At 46.2% G+C, this 17,399-nt stretch overlaps 2 protein-coding genes across 6 annotated transcripts in view; one reads left to right on the plus strand and one right to left on the minus strand.

Annotated features, from left to right (window-relative positions):
* Positions 1-384: 384 nt before the first annotated feature.
* On the minus strand, positions 385-17,333 carry FBXO40 (F-box protein 40). Of its 5 annotated transcripts, XM_068181863.1 has the most exons (5): positions 13,873-13,997; positions 13,168-13,253; positions 5,297-7,186; positions 4,292-4,777; positions 385-1,067 (listed from the first exon to the last, which is right to left on the minus strand). In XM_068181863.1, the coding sequence occupies exons 1-4, from the start codon at positions 13,928-13,930 to the stop codon at positions 4,580-4,582; spliced, it is 2,232 nt and encodes a 743-aa protein (XP_068037964.1). In that variant the 5' UTR covers positions 13,931-13,997; the 3' UTR covers positions 385-1,067; positions 4,292-4,579. The 5 variants fall into 5 exon arrangements, with proteins under 5 accessions (XP_068037964.1, XP_068037961.1, XP_068037962.1 ...); XM_068181860.1 differs by lacking the exons at positions 385-1,067; positions 4,292-4,777; positions 13,873-13,997 and adding exons at positions 13,343-13,469; positions 17,224-17,333 and having other exon boundaries at positions 4,813-7,186; XM_068181861.1 differs by lacking the exons at positions 385-1,067; positions 4,292-4,777; positions 13,873-13,997 and adding exons at positions 13,343-13,469; positions 14,754-14,785 and having other exon boundaries at positions 4,813-7,186.
* The window catches only part of KPNA1 (karyopherin subunit alpha 1), a 57,641-nt gene continuing 57,281 nt past the window's right edge, over positions 17,040-17,399 (plus strand). Inside the window, exon 1 of the mRNA XM_068181865.1 lies at positions 17,040-17,195. The gene's annotated coding sequence lies outside the window, so the exon portion shown is untranslated. The remainder of the gene's footprint in view (positions 17,196-17,399) is intronic.

The raw sequence follows: 17,399 nt of genomic DNA on the forward strand, positions 1-17,399 counted from the left end.
GAAACAGAAGCCCCTTGGATGGACAGCCACAAAATGAAGGGTAAGGGGAAAACTTTCCTTCTTATGTTTGTAGATATAATGTAGCATCAATCTGGGAAATGGATTTTTAAAAGAAGAGATAGTTTTTCATTTAAGTAAATAACTGAAGCTGAAAGGAGAAAGTGGCTGTGCAAAGAAGATGAGGTCAAACCTAAAAATATTAGTTAAAATTAAATAAATATAAAACATATATAAATAAAAGTCTTCAACCAGGAAAATGATAGTGAAGAGCAGAGCAGAGGACAGGAGCATAACGAATATGAGAGCACAGGAATTGCCACCCCCGATTTGAAGGCAAAACATACATTTATGTGATGAAGTCAAGAAAACAAGCTAAGACCTGAATTTGAATGGATTTTTTCATACCATAATATTTTTTATTCCTAAGAATGCAACAAGGAGTTACAGAGTTTCACAAAATAACAGGCACTGTTCAGATAAACTTCACCTTATCTGTGCTCTGTCAGTTTTGGGAATTGGAGGTCCATCAAAAAATTCCTTCCTTCAACCCAGACTTAGGATACATGTCAGTGGGTCACTTGCCCTTTCACCCCTTAAAAATTATCATCTGCCCCATGTTACTGTATAGCACCAGTTGGGAATTTCCAGAGTCTTTGTAAAGGAAATACTTTTATCCAGAAAACCTCTGGTTTTGGCAGCACATCCCAACTCCTTTCATTCCTGTGCCCTTTCACCTGTCTCCTCTTGCCTCTCTTCACACCACCTACAAAGAGGCAGGTCTCTGTCCAAACCTTTTCTCTTTCTTGTCTTCTCTTGTCATGAGTTTTTTTGCCCTGCTCTGACCTTTCTGATTTCCACGATTCCTTCATTTCATTTCCACTTTTCCAGTGAGAGGAAACACTGCAAGACATGTCAGCCTGGAGTGTGTGGAGTATTGCTCTTGCACTTCACAGGACTTGTGGACAACACAAACAAGATCAAAGTCATGAAGATCCAGAGTGTGGGGGCTGGACTGAGAGCAACCTGAATGCTCTGCTGGAATTGGATCCCCTTTTCCAGTTCAGACCCTGCCAAAACAATAGACTATTTTGAAAAACACCACATGCTCAGTTTCTTCTAATGAAATTACTCAAGCTGAGATTTAACGAAAGTTTTCTTGGCCAAATTACAAACTCAAACCAGGAGCTAAGAGCTTGCTGAACCCAAGTCGAAGCCTCTTACCTTTTAAGTACGCCAGCAGTGTGCTCACCAAGACACACAGTGCAGGAAAATTCATCTCCTTCCAGCTCCTAAATCTTCTGCTGACTCTGCTAATGGCAGGACCATCAACACTGAGCTGGCTTGGCATGACCCTTGGATTAATAAAACTGCATCTGACACCAACCCGCAGCTCTCCACCCTTGGTAAGGCTGGGATGAAGCAAGAAGCAGCTCCCTGCTGACATTAGCCAGGTGGGTATGCAGAAATGCAAGGGTGAACTCCCCTTCCCTGTACAGCTTTGCCTCTCCCAGATCAGGTTGACTAGACTAATCTGAAGATTTTGGCTGTGGATTCTCAGCTTTCACTGGATGTGCTGAAGGTTACTTAATCCAATTTACAGTTTTTCAGAAAGACACCTATATGAGCTACATGAGCAAATATGTCTCTCTATGAATGAGCACTCTGTGTCTCTCCAGCCCTGTAGGAATACCAGAAGGGAAATGACCCAGTCTCCTGGATGTTCTATGCACACCCTGGCTGATCCCACAAGGTAGAGGTTGCAATATTCCTAACTCTGACCTGCACCATCAACCATCGCATTTCCAAAGATTGCATCCCCCTGAGGTCTGACTCAGGCACCCCCTGTGGAGGGAAGAAGCAGGATCCATTTTAAGAAGGCTGGAACTGAAGTCGTGCCGTGCCGTCTCCAGGAGCAGGGAGTGGCAAGAACAAAATCCTCTGGAATTGACAGAAGGCAGCCAGGAGCAGAATAGCAGCGGTACTGGTGACACTGGCACTAAAGGTAAAATGAGCCAAATTCACACCTAACATAGGCCAAAATTTCAGGGCAACCACAGCACTTTACAGCAGCTAAAGTGGCTGATCATGTGAGAGATGGTTCACAGGCTGAAATTTTTCTTGGTCTCCTGCCAGCCTTGAACACTGACTTACTTTGAGACCCTATTATTTAAGCAACTTTTTTTCCTACCATCCCCAAATTATGCATAAGAGTGAGTGGCTCCATTTTCAAGCACCCAGCATAGATTCTGGCACCCAATTTTTGGACATGCATTTGCAGATGGTCTGCAGCTACAGTTGGGTGCTCAGCATATCTCAAAATCAGATACATGATAAGTGAAGAATGAGGCCCTGATGTAGAGACTTAGGAATGCTAGGTCTCTTAGGAATTCCTAGAGACCTAGGAAGTCTAGGAATTCTGGCTGTATGTTTTCACATCTGTCAACTTTGCTGGGTAAACCAAGGAGATAATATTGGGCAACTCATGTTACATGGAATATTTTGAGGATAGGTGAGTTTTTGTAAGCAGCTTTAAAGAATAGACCGTTTGTTTTTGTGCAGTGGCCTTAAGCCTCAGGATGAAGGATCAGAGTGTCTGGTTCTAACTGCTCCTCGCCCAGCTTAGGTTCCCTGTGTTCATTTCCTTCCGTTTCCTCTCCATAAACCTGGGATGCTACTTGTGTTTTCTGCAGGATACCTGTGCAGAGAAGTTTATTTTCATGTCTAAAGTACTATGAGACTTCCCAGAAAGGATCTCTAGGAGCAGAAAATAGAGTAACATAAAAAAAAAGAAAAAGAAAAAGAAAAAGAAAAAGAAAAAGAAAAAGAAAAAGAAAAAGAAAAAGAAAAAGAAAAAGAAAAAGAAAAAGAAAAAAGTGCTGCTTTTCCTGTTTCTGGGACCATTCCACTGTCCTCACAGCTCAGACTGTGTGCTCCTGAGGGTGTGTGTCTGGAGATGAAAACCATCCTCTTATGGTTAAAAATCTCACAGGGACCACTTAAGCTGCAAGTGTAGACAAGGCTGAGCTGCACTCAGGGTGGTTTGGGTCACCACACAATTCATGCCTTTGATTGTCAAGCACTCAGCTCAGGTTCATCAGCAACCTCTCTGGGTAAGAGAGGGCTCCTTCTGGCATGGCCACCTCATCCCAGATCTGCACCGAGGTCAAGGATGGCAAGTGTTGCACATATCCCTCTGCCCGAGCCAGTTTGCACCTGGCCAGCCCAGGTGAGAAGAGCAGTGGTCCAGGCCAGCAAACATCCCAGCTCCCAGCAAGGTTCTCCTGCCCGAGACAGAGAGATGAAAGCCAGACCTCAGTCCTGAGCTCACACTTCTGGCTATGAGCTTAAAAAAGAAAGGGGGTGAGTCAGCACCCTATGGCTGTGCAGTGGCTGGAAACTGTCCTAAGCTGACAAATAAATTTATGGCCGTTTCAGAGGAATCTTACCCACTACCACATCCATGGCATTTCTGACGAGCACCACTGAAAGGGTTTCATGTTATGAGACAGACACTGCTGGTAACATGCCTGTTTTCTCTCACCTGTTGCCTCAGCAAGCCCATTCTGGTATAAGTTAGTGTATTTATTAAAAGATAAGCCAAATTCTAATAAATTTTCTGCCCTGTAAAAAAGATTCTATGCTCCAGACCATTCAACTGAAGTAAACATTATCCATACTGAATGGGTTACTGAATTACTTTCTTTATGGAAAAGAATATTATTTCTTTGACATCCTGTTTTGAGTTGCTTATAATTAGAATTTGCAATTTACAACTGCAAAACTGAGTTGGTAAGGCATTCTAAAAATGACTTTTAATGTTCTTTAATTGCTTTAATGAATTTTCAGATAAAACACGGAAAGTTGTTACCTTAAAATATAAAAAGTCAATTGAGTCTCTAAAATTGTTATCTACTTGATTACTTCTAACAAAGAGCAAGTTTGTTTTCATTGGTTTGGTTTGAATGCTCCCATGAACTCAGCTTTAGGCTTGCACTCAACTAGGTGTGCTGGCCTTAGTCAGGCTTCTAAATGATGGTCTGTGGCTGCGCAGTGAATTCCCAAGTTCTCACTGGAGTTCTAATTAATTAATGTAATTTTGGGGTGCCCTTTTCTTTTGCCCACATCTCAGAGCAGGTTAGCAGTCCCTAGGTCTGCCAGGCAGGATGGCATCTACTTGTGCTCCAAGAACTTGGCTTTCCAGAAAAAACGAAGGTGTTTCAGATCTATTTGAGCTAAGTACATTAACTGCTCTTGCTTCTCTCAGGCACATGGTACAGGAGCAGCAGCCTACCTTCAAGGATGTAAAAATGCTGTTTTCAAATAAGATCCTCGTTGCTTTCTTCAGGATGCTGTATTAAACCAGGAACAGAAAACAGAAAGCACATGATGTTAGTAAGCAGTGGTTGAAGCTTTAACAATTTAATGCGGGGAAAAAAGTTGCAGAGGTTTCAAACGCAGCTGGGGAGAAGCCAATTTTGTACGTCCAAAAGAGAGTTGGAAGCAACAATCTTTACACCTGAATCCCCAAATCTTCATCTCTGAGGCCTGAAGGGAGCATGTCAGAGGGGAAACAAGTTGTTCAGACTCTGTGCTTGAAAGTAGAGACCAAAGTCTTTCGAGTCTGCTCCCGAGATTCGCTCATGCCCGTCAGCAGCACGGGGTCTGTCCTGTGCTCTGCCTGGTAGAAGGGACAATTCCTCAGGTGCTCTGACATGCTTGGGACGTCGCTGCGCTGCCAGTTGTGAACTCTGGAGAACAGGCTGCTGAACTGCCAGATCTAATGCAAGAGAGGGGACAGGAATCGGGGAGAGGAAATTAGGATTTTAAATAGCTCTCTATGCTTACAATGGGTGTACATTACTCACTCTGGACACTGCAATGAACATCTGATGGTGCAGGGCTGGCATAGCAAGAGAAAGTGGGGTCTGTATTGTTATGTACCTTGTACTTGCTGGTTTTGCTGCTTTAGTTATCACCTGCTGTTTTTAATGGGGATGGTAATACTTAAATATCAGGAATTCTTAGTTCTCAGTGCCTAGAAATGGTGCACATGCAAATGGATTACCCAAGATGAGCTTGGGTGGGGACTTTCAGAAAATGTCTAGTTACACCTTCATCCTTTTTTTGGATGTACTGCACTCAACAGCCCTGGCCCCTGACAAAAATACCCTGTGCAAATTCACAACCTCATGGACCTTCCCCACATCTGCATGCACATATGCAGCTTTTCTTGTCATTCTCATATTTTATCTGAAGAAAACACATGACTCTTTTTCCCAGTGTCACAGTCACTTGCCTTTTTGCGAGCTCTCCAAGAAGTACCACCATGGGAATATCTTTTTTTCTCCCAGACCAGCAGGACCATTCCCCTCTCTTGAAGAAGAGTGGCACAGATGTCCCTCATGAGCACTGACACTTGTGATAGCTGAGATAAACTGAAGCTGTCCAGGAATCCTGCAATGTACTTGAGCACTTCCACTGGGAGGCTGCTCAGCAAGTCCCTGTTTCTCCCTCTACTATCCACTAAGGAATTGCACTTGCCCGGTTCAGCAAGAAGGGTGTCCACCTCTGGCTTAATAGCAAACGTCTTGAGAGGCTTGCTGTAAATAACCTTGGCCTTAAGTCCCTCGGGGCGGAAGTGATTTTGGACAAAAGGACATCCCAAGTAGGCCAGTGGGCAGCGATGCTGGAACCATCCGTCCAGGCATGACTGGATATCAGCGTGCACATTTTTGAAGTGGAATGGGAACTCATCCCTCCTAAAGAAATGACTGCAAGTGAATGTGAAAGCTGAACTGCTTTTGTTGTGTCTTCTGGTTACACATTCAGTGTAGAGCTCCATGTGCAGTTCTGGTGTGCTGTTTTCATCCAGAATATCTGCTAGAACTGCGCTGGAGGAGAAGGGCTCCAAAGGAAAGCTGTATGTCTGTGTTGCAAAATCCACAAAGAGTCCATCGATACCTCTTGCTTCAGAGATCTCATGGCCTTTCAGCTCTTTTTCCAGAGCACATAGCAGTGTGGCTTCAACTATATTTGTCTTAGGTAGTTCTTCTATGTTTATTCCCAGTTCTGAGGTATCCACTGACTTATCTGAAGTTGGCATCTTGTGGCCTAGTGCATCTCCTAGTCGTGCTCTTTTGCCACAGTAACTAACTGGCACTTTGAAGGTGTAGACAGTCTTCACCTCCTGGGCTTCCAAGTTCCCATAGACAAAGTCCTTTTCTCTGGGAGTACAAGCAGCCATCTGGCCAAAGCGGATGAGCATTCCCCCATGATGTACCAGATACATGTTGTAATCCGCTACACCGACTTCCTTCTTCAGCCTCTCCAGGACCCCTTCTTGCCAGGGAGCCAGTCCATTCAGTTCTCTACTCGGTGTTACTTGTTCAGACTTTTGGCCCTTTCCCTCTTCTGCACCATCAGGTCCTTCCTTTGCCTTCTCTGTGGAGCTGGCAGCACGAGAGGCTGATGCTGTTTTCTTGGAAGCCTCCTCTGTCTTTTGTCCTGTGCTGGTTGCTGAGCCTGTTACCTGGCAAGCCAGAAGCTCTTTGCTGAAAATGTTCTCCCATGTTTTATAACTCCCCAGATCCATTCCTTCTTTGTCCTTTGCCAAATCTTCGCGCTCACGTTGGCTGAGCTGGTCATTGCCCTCTTGGGAACCACAGGCAGCTCCTCCCACAGCACCTGCTTCCCCACCCATGGCTTGATCCATTAGTTCTTCCAGTTCATCCTTTTTCCTCCACTCTGGAAATAATTCAGCTATTTTCAAAGCCCTGAAAAGTATCTTCTGGTCTCTGAGTGCCAAAGCTGTGTCCAGACATTCTTCATTCAAGGTCTCTTTCATAATATTCTTGTGCAGCGTTGTGTCTGAATCCACATTTGGCCAGCGGTTCCACTCCATGGAGCAGCAGACAACACTGGCTGGACAGACCTGGAGGTGCTTCCCCAGCTTAAAGCGGGCCATGGAGAAAGGGCAGCCATAGGCTGAGTTGAGGCAGGACACCTGCTCCAAAGGGCAGAGCAATTTGTGCTCCTCCTCCTTGCACATGTGGAAGGTGGCCCCGCAGTGGAGGTGGCAGCTGATCACCATGCAGGACACGGAGACCTCAATGGGTGCACAGCAGTGCCGGCTGAAACATCGCTCACAGTGCCTGTGTTGCCCAGGGGGAGCTTTCTGGGCCCGGTGCTGTGCGTGGCAAAGACAAGAAGACAAGAGTTATTTTCCGCAGGAATGAGGATGGCCACAGACCCTCCACGCCCATGGCTGGTTTCCACACATGAGGTGTTAACATGCTCTTCTGGTGGGAATGAGGCTGTGAGAAAGTGACTGCCAGCTCCATACAGTCACGTATCACCTCTGATCCCCACGGAACAGCATGGCCTGGTACCAGCACAGATAGAGACAAGGTCTTTACTCCTTAGCTCAGGCAGCCAGGGTATGAGCTGTTTTCTGCCCCAGTATTTCACCAGGCTGCTCTAATCAAGACTGCTAGGGGCACTGTGAAGGAGCATCCCACTTCCTCAACACTGAGTAGGAAAAATGACATTCCTTTTTCCTCTCTACATTTGGCCTAGGCCTCTTCTCGTCTCCCTACAAAGACGTGAATGTTGCACAATGAACCTCCCTTTGCTCTATACCACCAAGGTCAAGAGTGAGGATTATCTTCAGGATAATTCCAGTGTGGAAAACAGCCTGGGTAAGAGCTAGTTTCCTTGGCCTTCTTTACTCTGCTTTCCTGATTTACCCTTACACTCCAATTGTTGGTTTACAGAACTAGAGGCTGCTCAGTCATGACTTGAAGCTAATTCCCCAGATACCTTCAACTGGTATCAGTAACTTGGCCCACAGAAGGCCTGCTGCAAGTAGAAACCTCCCAGCTTTTGACTTCTTGCTCCTTACTATAGGAGCTGCATTCCAGCCTGGTTCTGGAATCACTGTGAATCTTTGTTGAAAGAAAAAAGCTAATGATAAGGAGGAACTCAGTTTTGTTTTCAAACAGCCCCCAGGTTGCTTTTCTTTTTAATGTGAAAATAGGAAAAAAATTTTGACCAATCTTCCCCCCCAACATTTCTTGCAGTAAGAACTACCACAGGCCCAATAGACTCTCACTTGGCCCTGAGAAAAGATAGGTATTGGTAGCAAAATAATTTAGATTTTGTATTCTTTTTCTTAGGGTTAAAGAAAACAAGTTAAAGAAAAGTAGCATTTACCGAGATGTGCTTTCTTTTGCAAACCCAGGGTTAAGTGACCTAGCCCTGGGGAGAGGTGTGCTGCAGAGGAAGTGGGCTCAGGCTTGGGGGAAGAGATTCTATGTGAAGAACTTCCTCTCTCTTTCTTGAAGATGTTCTCTTGACTTTGTGTCTTTCACACTTTTACACCCTGGCAGTGGAAGTCATGAACAACACGAGAGAAGGAAAAATGTCTGGGAAAGACAATGCTTGCGTGTCTCTGCACGAAATACCAACTCTCATATTTGAAAATTTGATGTGCGCTAATTGCTCAACACAACTTTGTACCATCTTTTGCAATTTCCAGTGCTGATCAATACCTGCTTACCCTCCTAATGAATCAACCCCATTCCCTCCTGGCCCTGCAGAGTAAAGGACCACACAACTTTTGTGGTCCCTTTACTCAGAGAAAAACTTGCACTCTCAAGTATAAGGTACCATCACCTTTGCAGGGAAAGAGCTCAAGACAGCAATGCAGAAAGTAAAACGTTGTGTCTTCCCATTATAACATCACTTCCTTGCCTTAGGAAACACTGGCTTCTGCACAGAGGTGACACCAGGGTGCTGGCCAGGGTAGCCTCAGCCACACCAAGCCCTTAAATACATGTGGTTTGGGGTGGCACCTGTCCTGCTTTAGGCTGTTTAGTTACATCTACTTTTATGAAGCTCAGAGAAGCAGGATATACTGATGGATTTATTTCACACTGGTGGCATCCTTGCTGCTCTCATTCTTGTAGCATTTTGCTGCAAATATAATCTCTAAAAATAGTCCCAGCCATGACTTGCATAAGGTCAGAGGAAGGCTGGGTACATTACACTGCAATAAAAACACAACTGTGTGAACAATACTTTCCACTGCAAAAGTAACTCTTGGGGAGAAATAGTTGATAAAACCCCCCCTACATTAGAGGCATAGGCCTTATTGTTCTCCAAAACAAAGAAAGGACTGATGGCAAAGTTTCTGGAGAGAAGCCTGCTTTCACATTGTTGTATGCTGAAATAAACCCTGTCCAAATCATGTGTAGAGAAAGAAAATACATGCTTTGTTTATGAAAAGTGACCATATCACAGCACTCAGATGCAGAATCAGTCTTCCTTGTTATTCAGGCAATTTTTAGGTTCGTTTATCTCATCTCTAACTTGTATATGCTGTTCTTTTTAGACAAAAGATATCTATTCCTCTCTTCTCATTGTCAAATCTGTGAACATAGAGGACAGGAAGAAGGGACAGAGAGTTTATTTCTGATATTTATCAGGGTTTGAATGCTTCTTCTATTCTGACATGCCAGTAATCAGGAGCTCTATTTTAATTGATAATTTAGTTGGCTGTGGTTTAGTTGATGGTATTATTGAAGTACACAAACTGCAAACTCAAAATGCTCAGCAGAAAGTTTACAAATTTTGCCTCAGTATGTCACCTACCTCTGGATAACATCCAGAGGTAGGTGGCACACAGATAAGTCAGGTGACAAAACATTTCTCTAAACTTGTACACTTCTTGATTCCATGCAACTTGCAAAATTTCTCAAGGTCTGGGTTAGGAAAGAAAAAAAACAAACAAACCATAAAATTATTACTTCAATGATGTTCAAGCTACTGTGTAAGGAAAGAATGCACATTACAGTCCACAGTCGTCCACTTTGGTAAATATTTTTAGACTATCATGACAGCAAATCAAGTAAGGTTTAAAAATATACAGCTGCTATTTTAACTGCAGCTATGTCTCTGTCTGGAGTGGGCCTGTTCAATGGTAATAAGTTACAGTTTATAAACCAATTAAAATTTATTTTCAGGAGACATATATTTAATTAATTTGCAGTAAATGAGCCAAAATAATACAAGTATTTTCTCATTTGGCATGTGACTGACCATTTGACATACTAAGGTCATACATTGTACCTGAGCTCTTTGCACAGAATCAAGGGATACCTCCCAGTTTGAAGAAACGTCAAAAAGGGCCACCAGAAACTCAGATAATGACCCTAAAGTGTGCCTCTGAGATGAAATTGCAAATGAACATAAAACAATCTTTCTAAATTTTACAACATGATAACAAGCTCCTAAAAAAATCTCATGAAAGTTCACATCCAAATGCTGGAGCCAAGAATGCTGAAGTTATATATAATGTTACAACAGAAGGAATGTGAATAATTTTGGTGAAGTGTATAGGGCAGACAGGCAATGTTCTCTATTTCTTTTAAGCCTTATTACCTAATATATAGTGTTTATCTCATCTTTATCATACTGAAATCTTGAGGGGAATAGTTATCAATTTTCGTACAATATAAGAATTTTCATGTCAGTACATTTACTATCTTAGATCTGATCGTGTTCAAAATAAATTATCTTTGCAATACTAGAGGGGCACTTGGGGTTGAAAAATACAATTGCTTCTATTTGGCAGATGTAGAATTAAAGTTTAGAAAGATGAAAATATATAGAATTAAATACAGAATTTTATACAAATATATAAATGCTAAGCAAAAATGCCAAGCATAGAGATACTCAGTTTTTTGTTTTATGTTTTATGAAACTTGCAGTTGCATGTCTCTTGCACAAAAACTTTGGCAGAGCCAGCTGTAGAGTCACATTTTCTAGGACACCAAGTAAGTCTTCTTTAACTAGTTATTTTCTTTTCCCTTCACGCACTGCTCTTCCTCAATCACTACTTGCTTAACAACCTTGTCAAGAAATCAAGCTTGGGTCTCCTTTTGCTAAATAGATATTTTTATTTCTTAGAGGTGAGGACAAAATCACTATGCCATTGGAAACCATACTGTACTGCATTTGTAGATGAATCCCAGGAGCCCAAGTTTTCTTAAGTCCTCTCCTTAGACACAAAATAAAAAGCAAATCCAAAAATGCCACCACCTGGAATCATGGGGACCTCTAAATAAGTCCAACTCCACACCTCAACACCCACAACAGGGTCACCTACAGCTTGAGTGACCCCCTTGGCACTCAGCACAGTGGGTCACTGTCCTTCATGGCACTCCTGCTCTGCATTTGCCATTCAGACTGACCTTGTACATACAAGTTCCCAGCCAAGTTTTAGATGAGGCAGGCAATGAGTATGGTATGGCTCAGAGCAGGTGGAAAGGGAGAATTAAAGGTGTAGATGAAATCTTCCTCAATAACACTGATAGTGAGCATGAACAAGACCTACTTTTGAAGTGACCTTGAACAAGTTCACATGGATTTTACAGGGGCCCTTTGATTCCAAGGCAATCCTGGTGAACTTCAAATCCTTAGCATAAGACATGAAGAGGAGTAAGATTTTCTGTGAAACAGCTGACTTGTTGGATAAGCCCAACAATGGAAGGATGGAGCTGTGACAAATAGGGAGCTACTGCCTGTATTTCCTACCTGGAGATCATCTGGATGAGGCTGTGGTGTTTCATGGCAATAACCACTATTACAGAGTTACTGAACAGGTTGGAATTGCTTTGTACTGAAAAAAAAAATCCACTGTATAGTTCATCAGTTGGGCAAGGACTTCAATCCATGATCCTTGCCTTTCTTCCAGAGCATGCCTGTTGCTCAGGTTCTCCGAACAGCACATCAGCTCCCTACACCTGACATGCAGAACCATGGAGATCAAGAGAAGCTGTTGCACTATCAGGCCTCTCCCTTGCCTGGAAAATCTGTGCTGCACACAGGCAGTAAAGTGGCACCAAAATTTGCTTGTGCAATTTCTGTCTGGTGAGATGCACTAAAGCTGTTACAGGAGGAGCAGGGAGGCTTCAGAGCAGTGAGGCACAGGTAACACAGGGAACTGCTGGTGGGAACCCTGCACTGCACTCCCCACTAAAAGACCTGGATCAGCAATGTTTCTTGCTCTTCCCCACCTGGTGCAATGTAGCCATAGCTCATCTGAGAGAAACCCACCCAAAAATTCCAGGTGCTGAAATGGTCCCTGGGCTGGTGGCATAGTGCAGGATAGCTCAGCATCAGCATCATGTGTTGGGCATGTTGGGGAGTCCTGTGGGAGACAGGCAAATCAGCAGGCTGTGACATGGAGCTGCTCTGCTGCTCCTCAGACATGTCAGGGGTCCCTGTGCTGTCCTTGGTAGACACAGTCAAGCAAACTTTCACTTTGCATTGGTAACTAGGAAATGGGTTTGGTCTTGGTTTGAGTTCAACAAGTGCTTTAAAAGAATGGGTCCAGTTTCGTTGCAGTTTGAGGGAGGGTAATGGTCCAAACCATGTTTTTTTTTTTTCTCTTTGGGCTCAGGTTCTATTTTATGCTCTGGTAACAATCTCATTAACATACTTTTCTGAAAGGTGCCCAGTGTAAAGAATCTCAGAGCTACTGGTTAAGATCTAAGTCATAAAATAAAAATAAAAGAGATTGATGAATAAAAATTGCTAAGCAGTCACAAGACTAAATGGTACAGTAATACCTTTAACTCTTGTAATTCTTACTTCATCATTCATTCAGTCTAGCTTGCCAACATAAAGTTTGCAGTCTCAATCTACAAAACTCATTTTAAGTATAAGCACTTTTGCCATGAGATTGCTCTTGCCTTTCCTCTGACCCTTACTGTATCTCCTTGTCTTCTCTGAGTTTCCTGAAAATAACAGAAATGGAATTTTTGATTTATCATCTGATCTGCTGCTGAAGCTCCCATCTTACAACCAGCACCTTTGGTTTTTTTTTTTTTTTTTAATCCTGCAAACAGTGCTGCAAACTACAGCTAATTCACTGAATATATTATGGAGGGGTTTTTTTTAGAGTAGTATGTCACAGAAGTGCTCACAGTTACCAGCTGCCTCTGTTTTAGAGTGTCATTTAAGACATCTCATGATTATTCTATTTCATCTTAATTACTAAGGCTGTTTTGAAGATGTCTTGATTTTCATAGCTTGCTACAGTAACCATTACATTGCATCAAGGTTTGTCCAATAAAACCTCCAACTCTATTTACAAAGCCTTACCTTGATCATAGAGTCCCTGTGCTCGTACCAAACACTTCTCTCCTGGTTGCGCTCAGCTGGGCTGAAGTGAGGTGGGTGGGGGAGAACTGCACGCAAAGAAAGAGAAGAGAATAGAAGGACACAGAGCAAGCCCAGGCAGAAACATGAAGTAGTTTTGGGATGTTAAAAATAAAACCTGTGCATGTGACCATGTAGCTCAGCTTACAGAGCTGTCTCTTCCACTGTATTTGTTAACTCTGTCACTCCTGGAGTGATACTTCACAGACAAGTGGAGAGGCAGAACCGATAGTACTCCGTGCCCCCTGCTTGACAGGAAAAGATCGAACCCCTTCCCAGCACTGTATCAGCTCCCTGCTGCTCTCTTATGGAGGTTTGCCCTTTACAACTTAACTCCCCTTGGTGCCCACACCAGTTTGTGGTTTCTGCAGTTGGAATTGTCACCCAGTTCCCATTGTCACTGGACACAGCAGCTGGCACAGACAGCAATGGTGGTTTTCTGATCTGTCTGGGCAGGGTGGACATAAGGAGAGGACAGTGGGAATGGCCCAGACTTGAGCAGCTGGGCAAAGGTGCCTGCCTTCCTCCTGGGGACCCCCAGGAGACTCCCAAGCTTCAATCCCTCCACTGCACAGTGAAAAGGTCCCACCAGCCACCAAGAGTAAGCCTGAGGGTACAGCTTCCAGCACCACCCTTCCTCAGCCAAACCTGGGGAAGCAAAGGAGCAAAGGAGAGCAGTCATGTTTTTCTGCAGGCACGGACCCATTACGGCATTTCACGGTGACTTCCATGGTGAGCACTTCATATTGATGGTGAGTATGGAGAGGTCGTCCATGCCAGTGAGGTTCAGGGGTTCAGATGGGACAGGACCTGCTTCTCCCTGGTGGGTGCTCACCCCATCTGGCTGCAGATATCCATTGTGACCCTGCTGCTGTTTGCTGCCACCTCTCACCACCACAGAAACACAGAACAACCCTTTTGGCTGTGGTGGCCTTGAGATCCTAAATGATGATGAACTTGATACTTTGCCTTATCTTTCTCTTTCCCTATCTGTGAGTCCCCAGTGACTCTCATGGCTTGAAACATTGCAGGCAACTGTTTTCATTTTTAGGACTGAACAAAATGTCAGTGGGTGACAACCAAGGCTTGCTGGTGCCAATTGCAACTTAGTAGAGCTAAATATGGTCAGCAGTCTGGCTCCGTGGCCTTTTTTAGAAAGGGCTGTATTATCATGATACCATTTTCTGGCATCCCATTGCGCTGGGGAAAACAAGAGCCAGGGGTATTTTGCCTAAACTCGAATTTAACCCAATCACAGCGTGATGGCTGATCTGTTTACTCTGTCCACTTCCACTCTTCCTCTCCCAGCTCAGAGTCATTTGTCAGCCTTCAATGTTGTTGTCATCTTTTCAGGCTGTGTTTAAAAACATGCTGAGGGTATGCCTTGCTTTTGCATGAAGAAAAATTCTGCTCAAAATTGTGTATTGGTTTAAGAGAAAATTCCCTCCAGCTGAATTAACTCAGATTTCAAAAACACTCAGGGCTTCAGAAGTTGTCAGGAATGAAGCTACCTTCTGTCTTAATTTTACCAGCACCTGATGTCAGCCTGATCTCAGATATCTCTGCTTTCAGACAGCTGGAACTCTGGTGGTACTTTTTGCTGTTTCCATGCCTTACTCTGTGATCACACAGACCCAGACAGCCTGGACCTGCCTCTCTCTCTCTCTCTCTGGTAGGCTGCCTCACAGCCTCACCCCACACAAGGCCCCAGGTTTTGCAAATCCTTGCCTGCAGGTGATAACTGTGATCCAAAAAGGTGTCATCTGTGGTGGCTGTTAAGGCAGGTTATCACAAGACATGCTGAATGAACATAGTTCACCATGCCTGAAAAGATGTACTTGGTGGGGAGAAGGGAGCAGAAGAGCAGAGACACTGGAAACAGGAATTCATCCTTGTACCTGCATTGTATTAGCTCAGTTGCACCTGAAACCAGACTTTCATCAAAACCAGGAGAACCTGAAGGTCTCTGCTGCCACCCATAACTGTGCTAATTTGATTCAAGGTATATCAGGAATGCCAACCAATACTGTAACCGGACCTCCTGCTGCATTACAGATGTGCTTATGTAGGGTGCAAGAAATGTGAAATCCCTGAAAGAAAAGTAGAACTGTTTTTTTTTTTTGTTTGTTTGTTTTTTTTTTTTTTTTTTTTTGGTGCAAATGCTTTGGGAGAAAGCTGTTGCCTGTCTGCTTTAATCTATCTTATTCAATGGGCAGAAATGCTGTTCTATAGGAAGCCCTGTGAAATATACCAATATGTGTATGTACACAAGTATATGTATCTATTGATGTGGCAAAATTGTCTGAGATCTGGTAGCCTGAGAGAGGTAAGGCTGCTGCAGCCCCATGCCCATGTCCAAGCAATAGCCAGACGCACAAATTCTCATATGCACCAATTAAGCAAATACACATGGACACAGATTTACACATCCATCCACACATAGCACTCCCACAGAGCGCTGGCAGCCTCATCCCACACTCTGCTCCAGCTGAGCAGGACAGAGGTGCACTAGTGAGCGTCTGTGTCCATCTGTTCCATCTGTGTATTTACAGATGTGTACAGTGTGTCTCCTTCCAGCAGCTGGCCTCAGGCAGGGCCCAGGAGCTGCCCCTCAATCCCAACCTCTCCAGCCCCCAGCAGCCAGCTCCCTGTGGTGCTCTGACCACGAGCTCCTCACGCAGGGCAAAGTGCAAAAGGAGTTTAATGAGAAGACCTGACAGGCTGCGCTGATCAGGTGCAGGACATGGACAAATCATCACAAACCATTTACACAGGACTGGCCCTTTTTATTCCTGTATGCTATGTTTGTTTCTCTGTGTGACCTAGGTCATCCCTGGCTCCTGCCCTAATCGCTCCCTAATGAGTCCCGTGCAATCCCCAAATGCTCTTCCCCTGCATCTCATCCTGTGTCCCACACCCCTGAAGACAGCTACACCCCCAATCCTAAAGGTGTTCTGGGGCTGAGGCTCCCCTGGGACGGCACTGGACAGGGTGCTCCTTTCTCTGAGTCCTTAATTTGGGTCCCCACCTGCCATTGTGCCCCTGTGCCCCTGGAAATGTGCCTTTATTGGGCTGATGGCTCCTGGGACGGGCCTGGAAGCAGCCTGGCGGGTGCTGCTTGGGCTCCCCCTCCTGCCATCATCGCCCTGTGCTCCTCTGTGGGTGTGCGGGCCCGCTTGTGCCACACAATCTAATGTACGTGTCTGTCGCATCATACGCCGTGGCTGACCAGCAGCCTCTCCGGCCCGCGGCCGCCGCTGTGTCCCTGGCGGCCGCGGCATCGCCCGTGGCACAGCGAAATGGCTCCGCTGCTTGCCGCAGCCGCAGTGACGCGGTCTGCGGTGACACCGAGGCCACCGCTAGGGGACCTGCATTAATTGAAGTGGAAACATCAGCCCGCTGCGTTATCCTGGCCCGTAACAGCCCCGGGAGCATCCCTGCCCCTTTCAGCACTTCCCGGCACGGAGCTCCCTGGCGGCGGCGCTGGCGGGCAGCGCGTTGGGGCCTAACACCGCCGTGACATCGGCGGCTGCTGCGCCATCGCCACCCCCGCTTCCGTGTCCCGGCACGCGACCCCACCAGCCGGCCGCCGCCGCCCCTCAGGCGGGAAAGGGACGCGGCAACTCCTCCCCGCGCCCCAAACCCTCCCAAGAGCGGCGCCGCCGCCCGTCGCACTACAACTCCCGGCGTGCCCCGTGCGGGAGAGGCGCGCCCGCGCGCTGCTTGCCGGGAGCCGTAGTCTTTCCTTCGGGGCCGCGCCGTCCTGAGGAGGGCGCCGCCGCCGCCGGCCGGTCTCGCCGGAAGGGCTCTCCCTCCCAGAGGGCACCGCGGCGCGCCGCGCGCGTGCGCAGTGCCGCCGCCAGCCAGCGCCGGGCAGGCAGGGAGGGAAGGAGGGAGGCAGGGAGGGAGCGGCGCTCGCGCGCCTCGGGCCCGAGAGGAGACAGCGCGGTGCCGCGCCGGGCCGGCAGCAGGTACGGGGGCGGGGGGGAGCCCCGTTACCTCGGCCCCGGCGGAGCGAGCGTGACGGCAGCCGGGCGGTGCGCGGGGCCGCGTCCCCGCGGGAGGAGGGACCGGGCGGGGATCGGCTGCCGGCGGCTCGGGTTGTGGGGGGGGGGGGGGGAAGGGGAGGCCCGGGCCGGGGGTGCCGCGCGCGGCGGGAGCCCTCTCGCGAACCC

This window comes from Anomalospiza imberbis, chromosome 2 (genome assembly GCF_031753505.1).
Source record: "Anomalospiza imberbis isolate Cuckoo-Finch-1a 21T00152 chromosome 2, ASM3175350v1, whole genome shotgun sequence".
NCBI classification, from domain to species: Eukaryota; Metazoa; Chordata; class Aves; order Passeriformes; family Viduidae; genus Anomalospiza; species Anomalospiza imberbis.

Bases quoted from the DNA above. Each gene is read 5' to 3' on its own strand.
- FBXO40 (XM_068181863.1), bottom strand. From the start codon at position 13,930: ATGGGTCCGTGCCTGCAGAAAAACATGACTGCTCTCCTTTGCTCCTTT. The intron at 13,254-13,872 runs GTTTGGCTGAGG...CTTTGCGTGCAG, and splicing joins TTGCTCCTTTGCTTCCCCAG to TTCTCCCCCACCCACCTCAC. The intron at 4,778-5,296 runs GCAAGTGACTGT...CTCTTGCATTAG, and splicing joins CTTGGAGAGCTCGCAAAAAG to ATCTGGCAGTTCAGCAGCCT.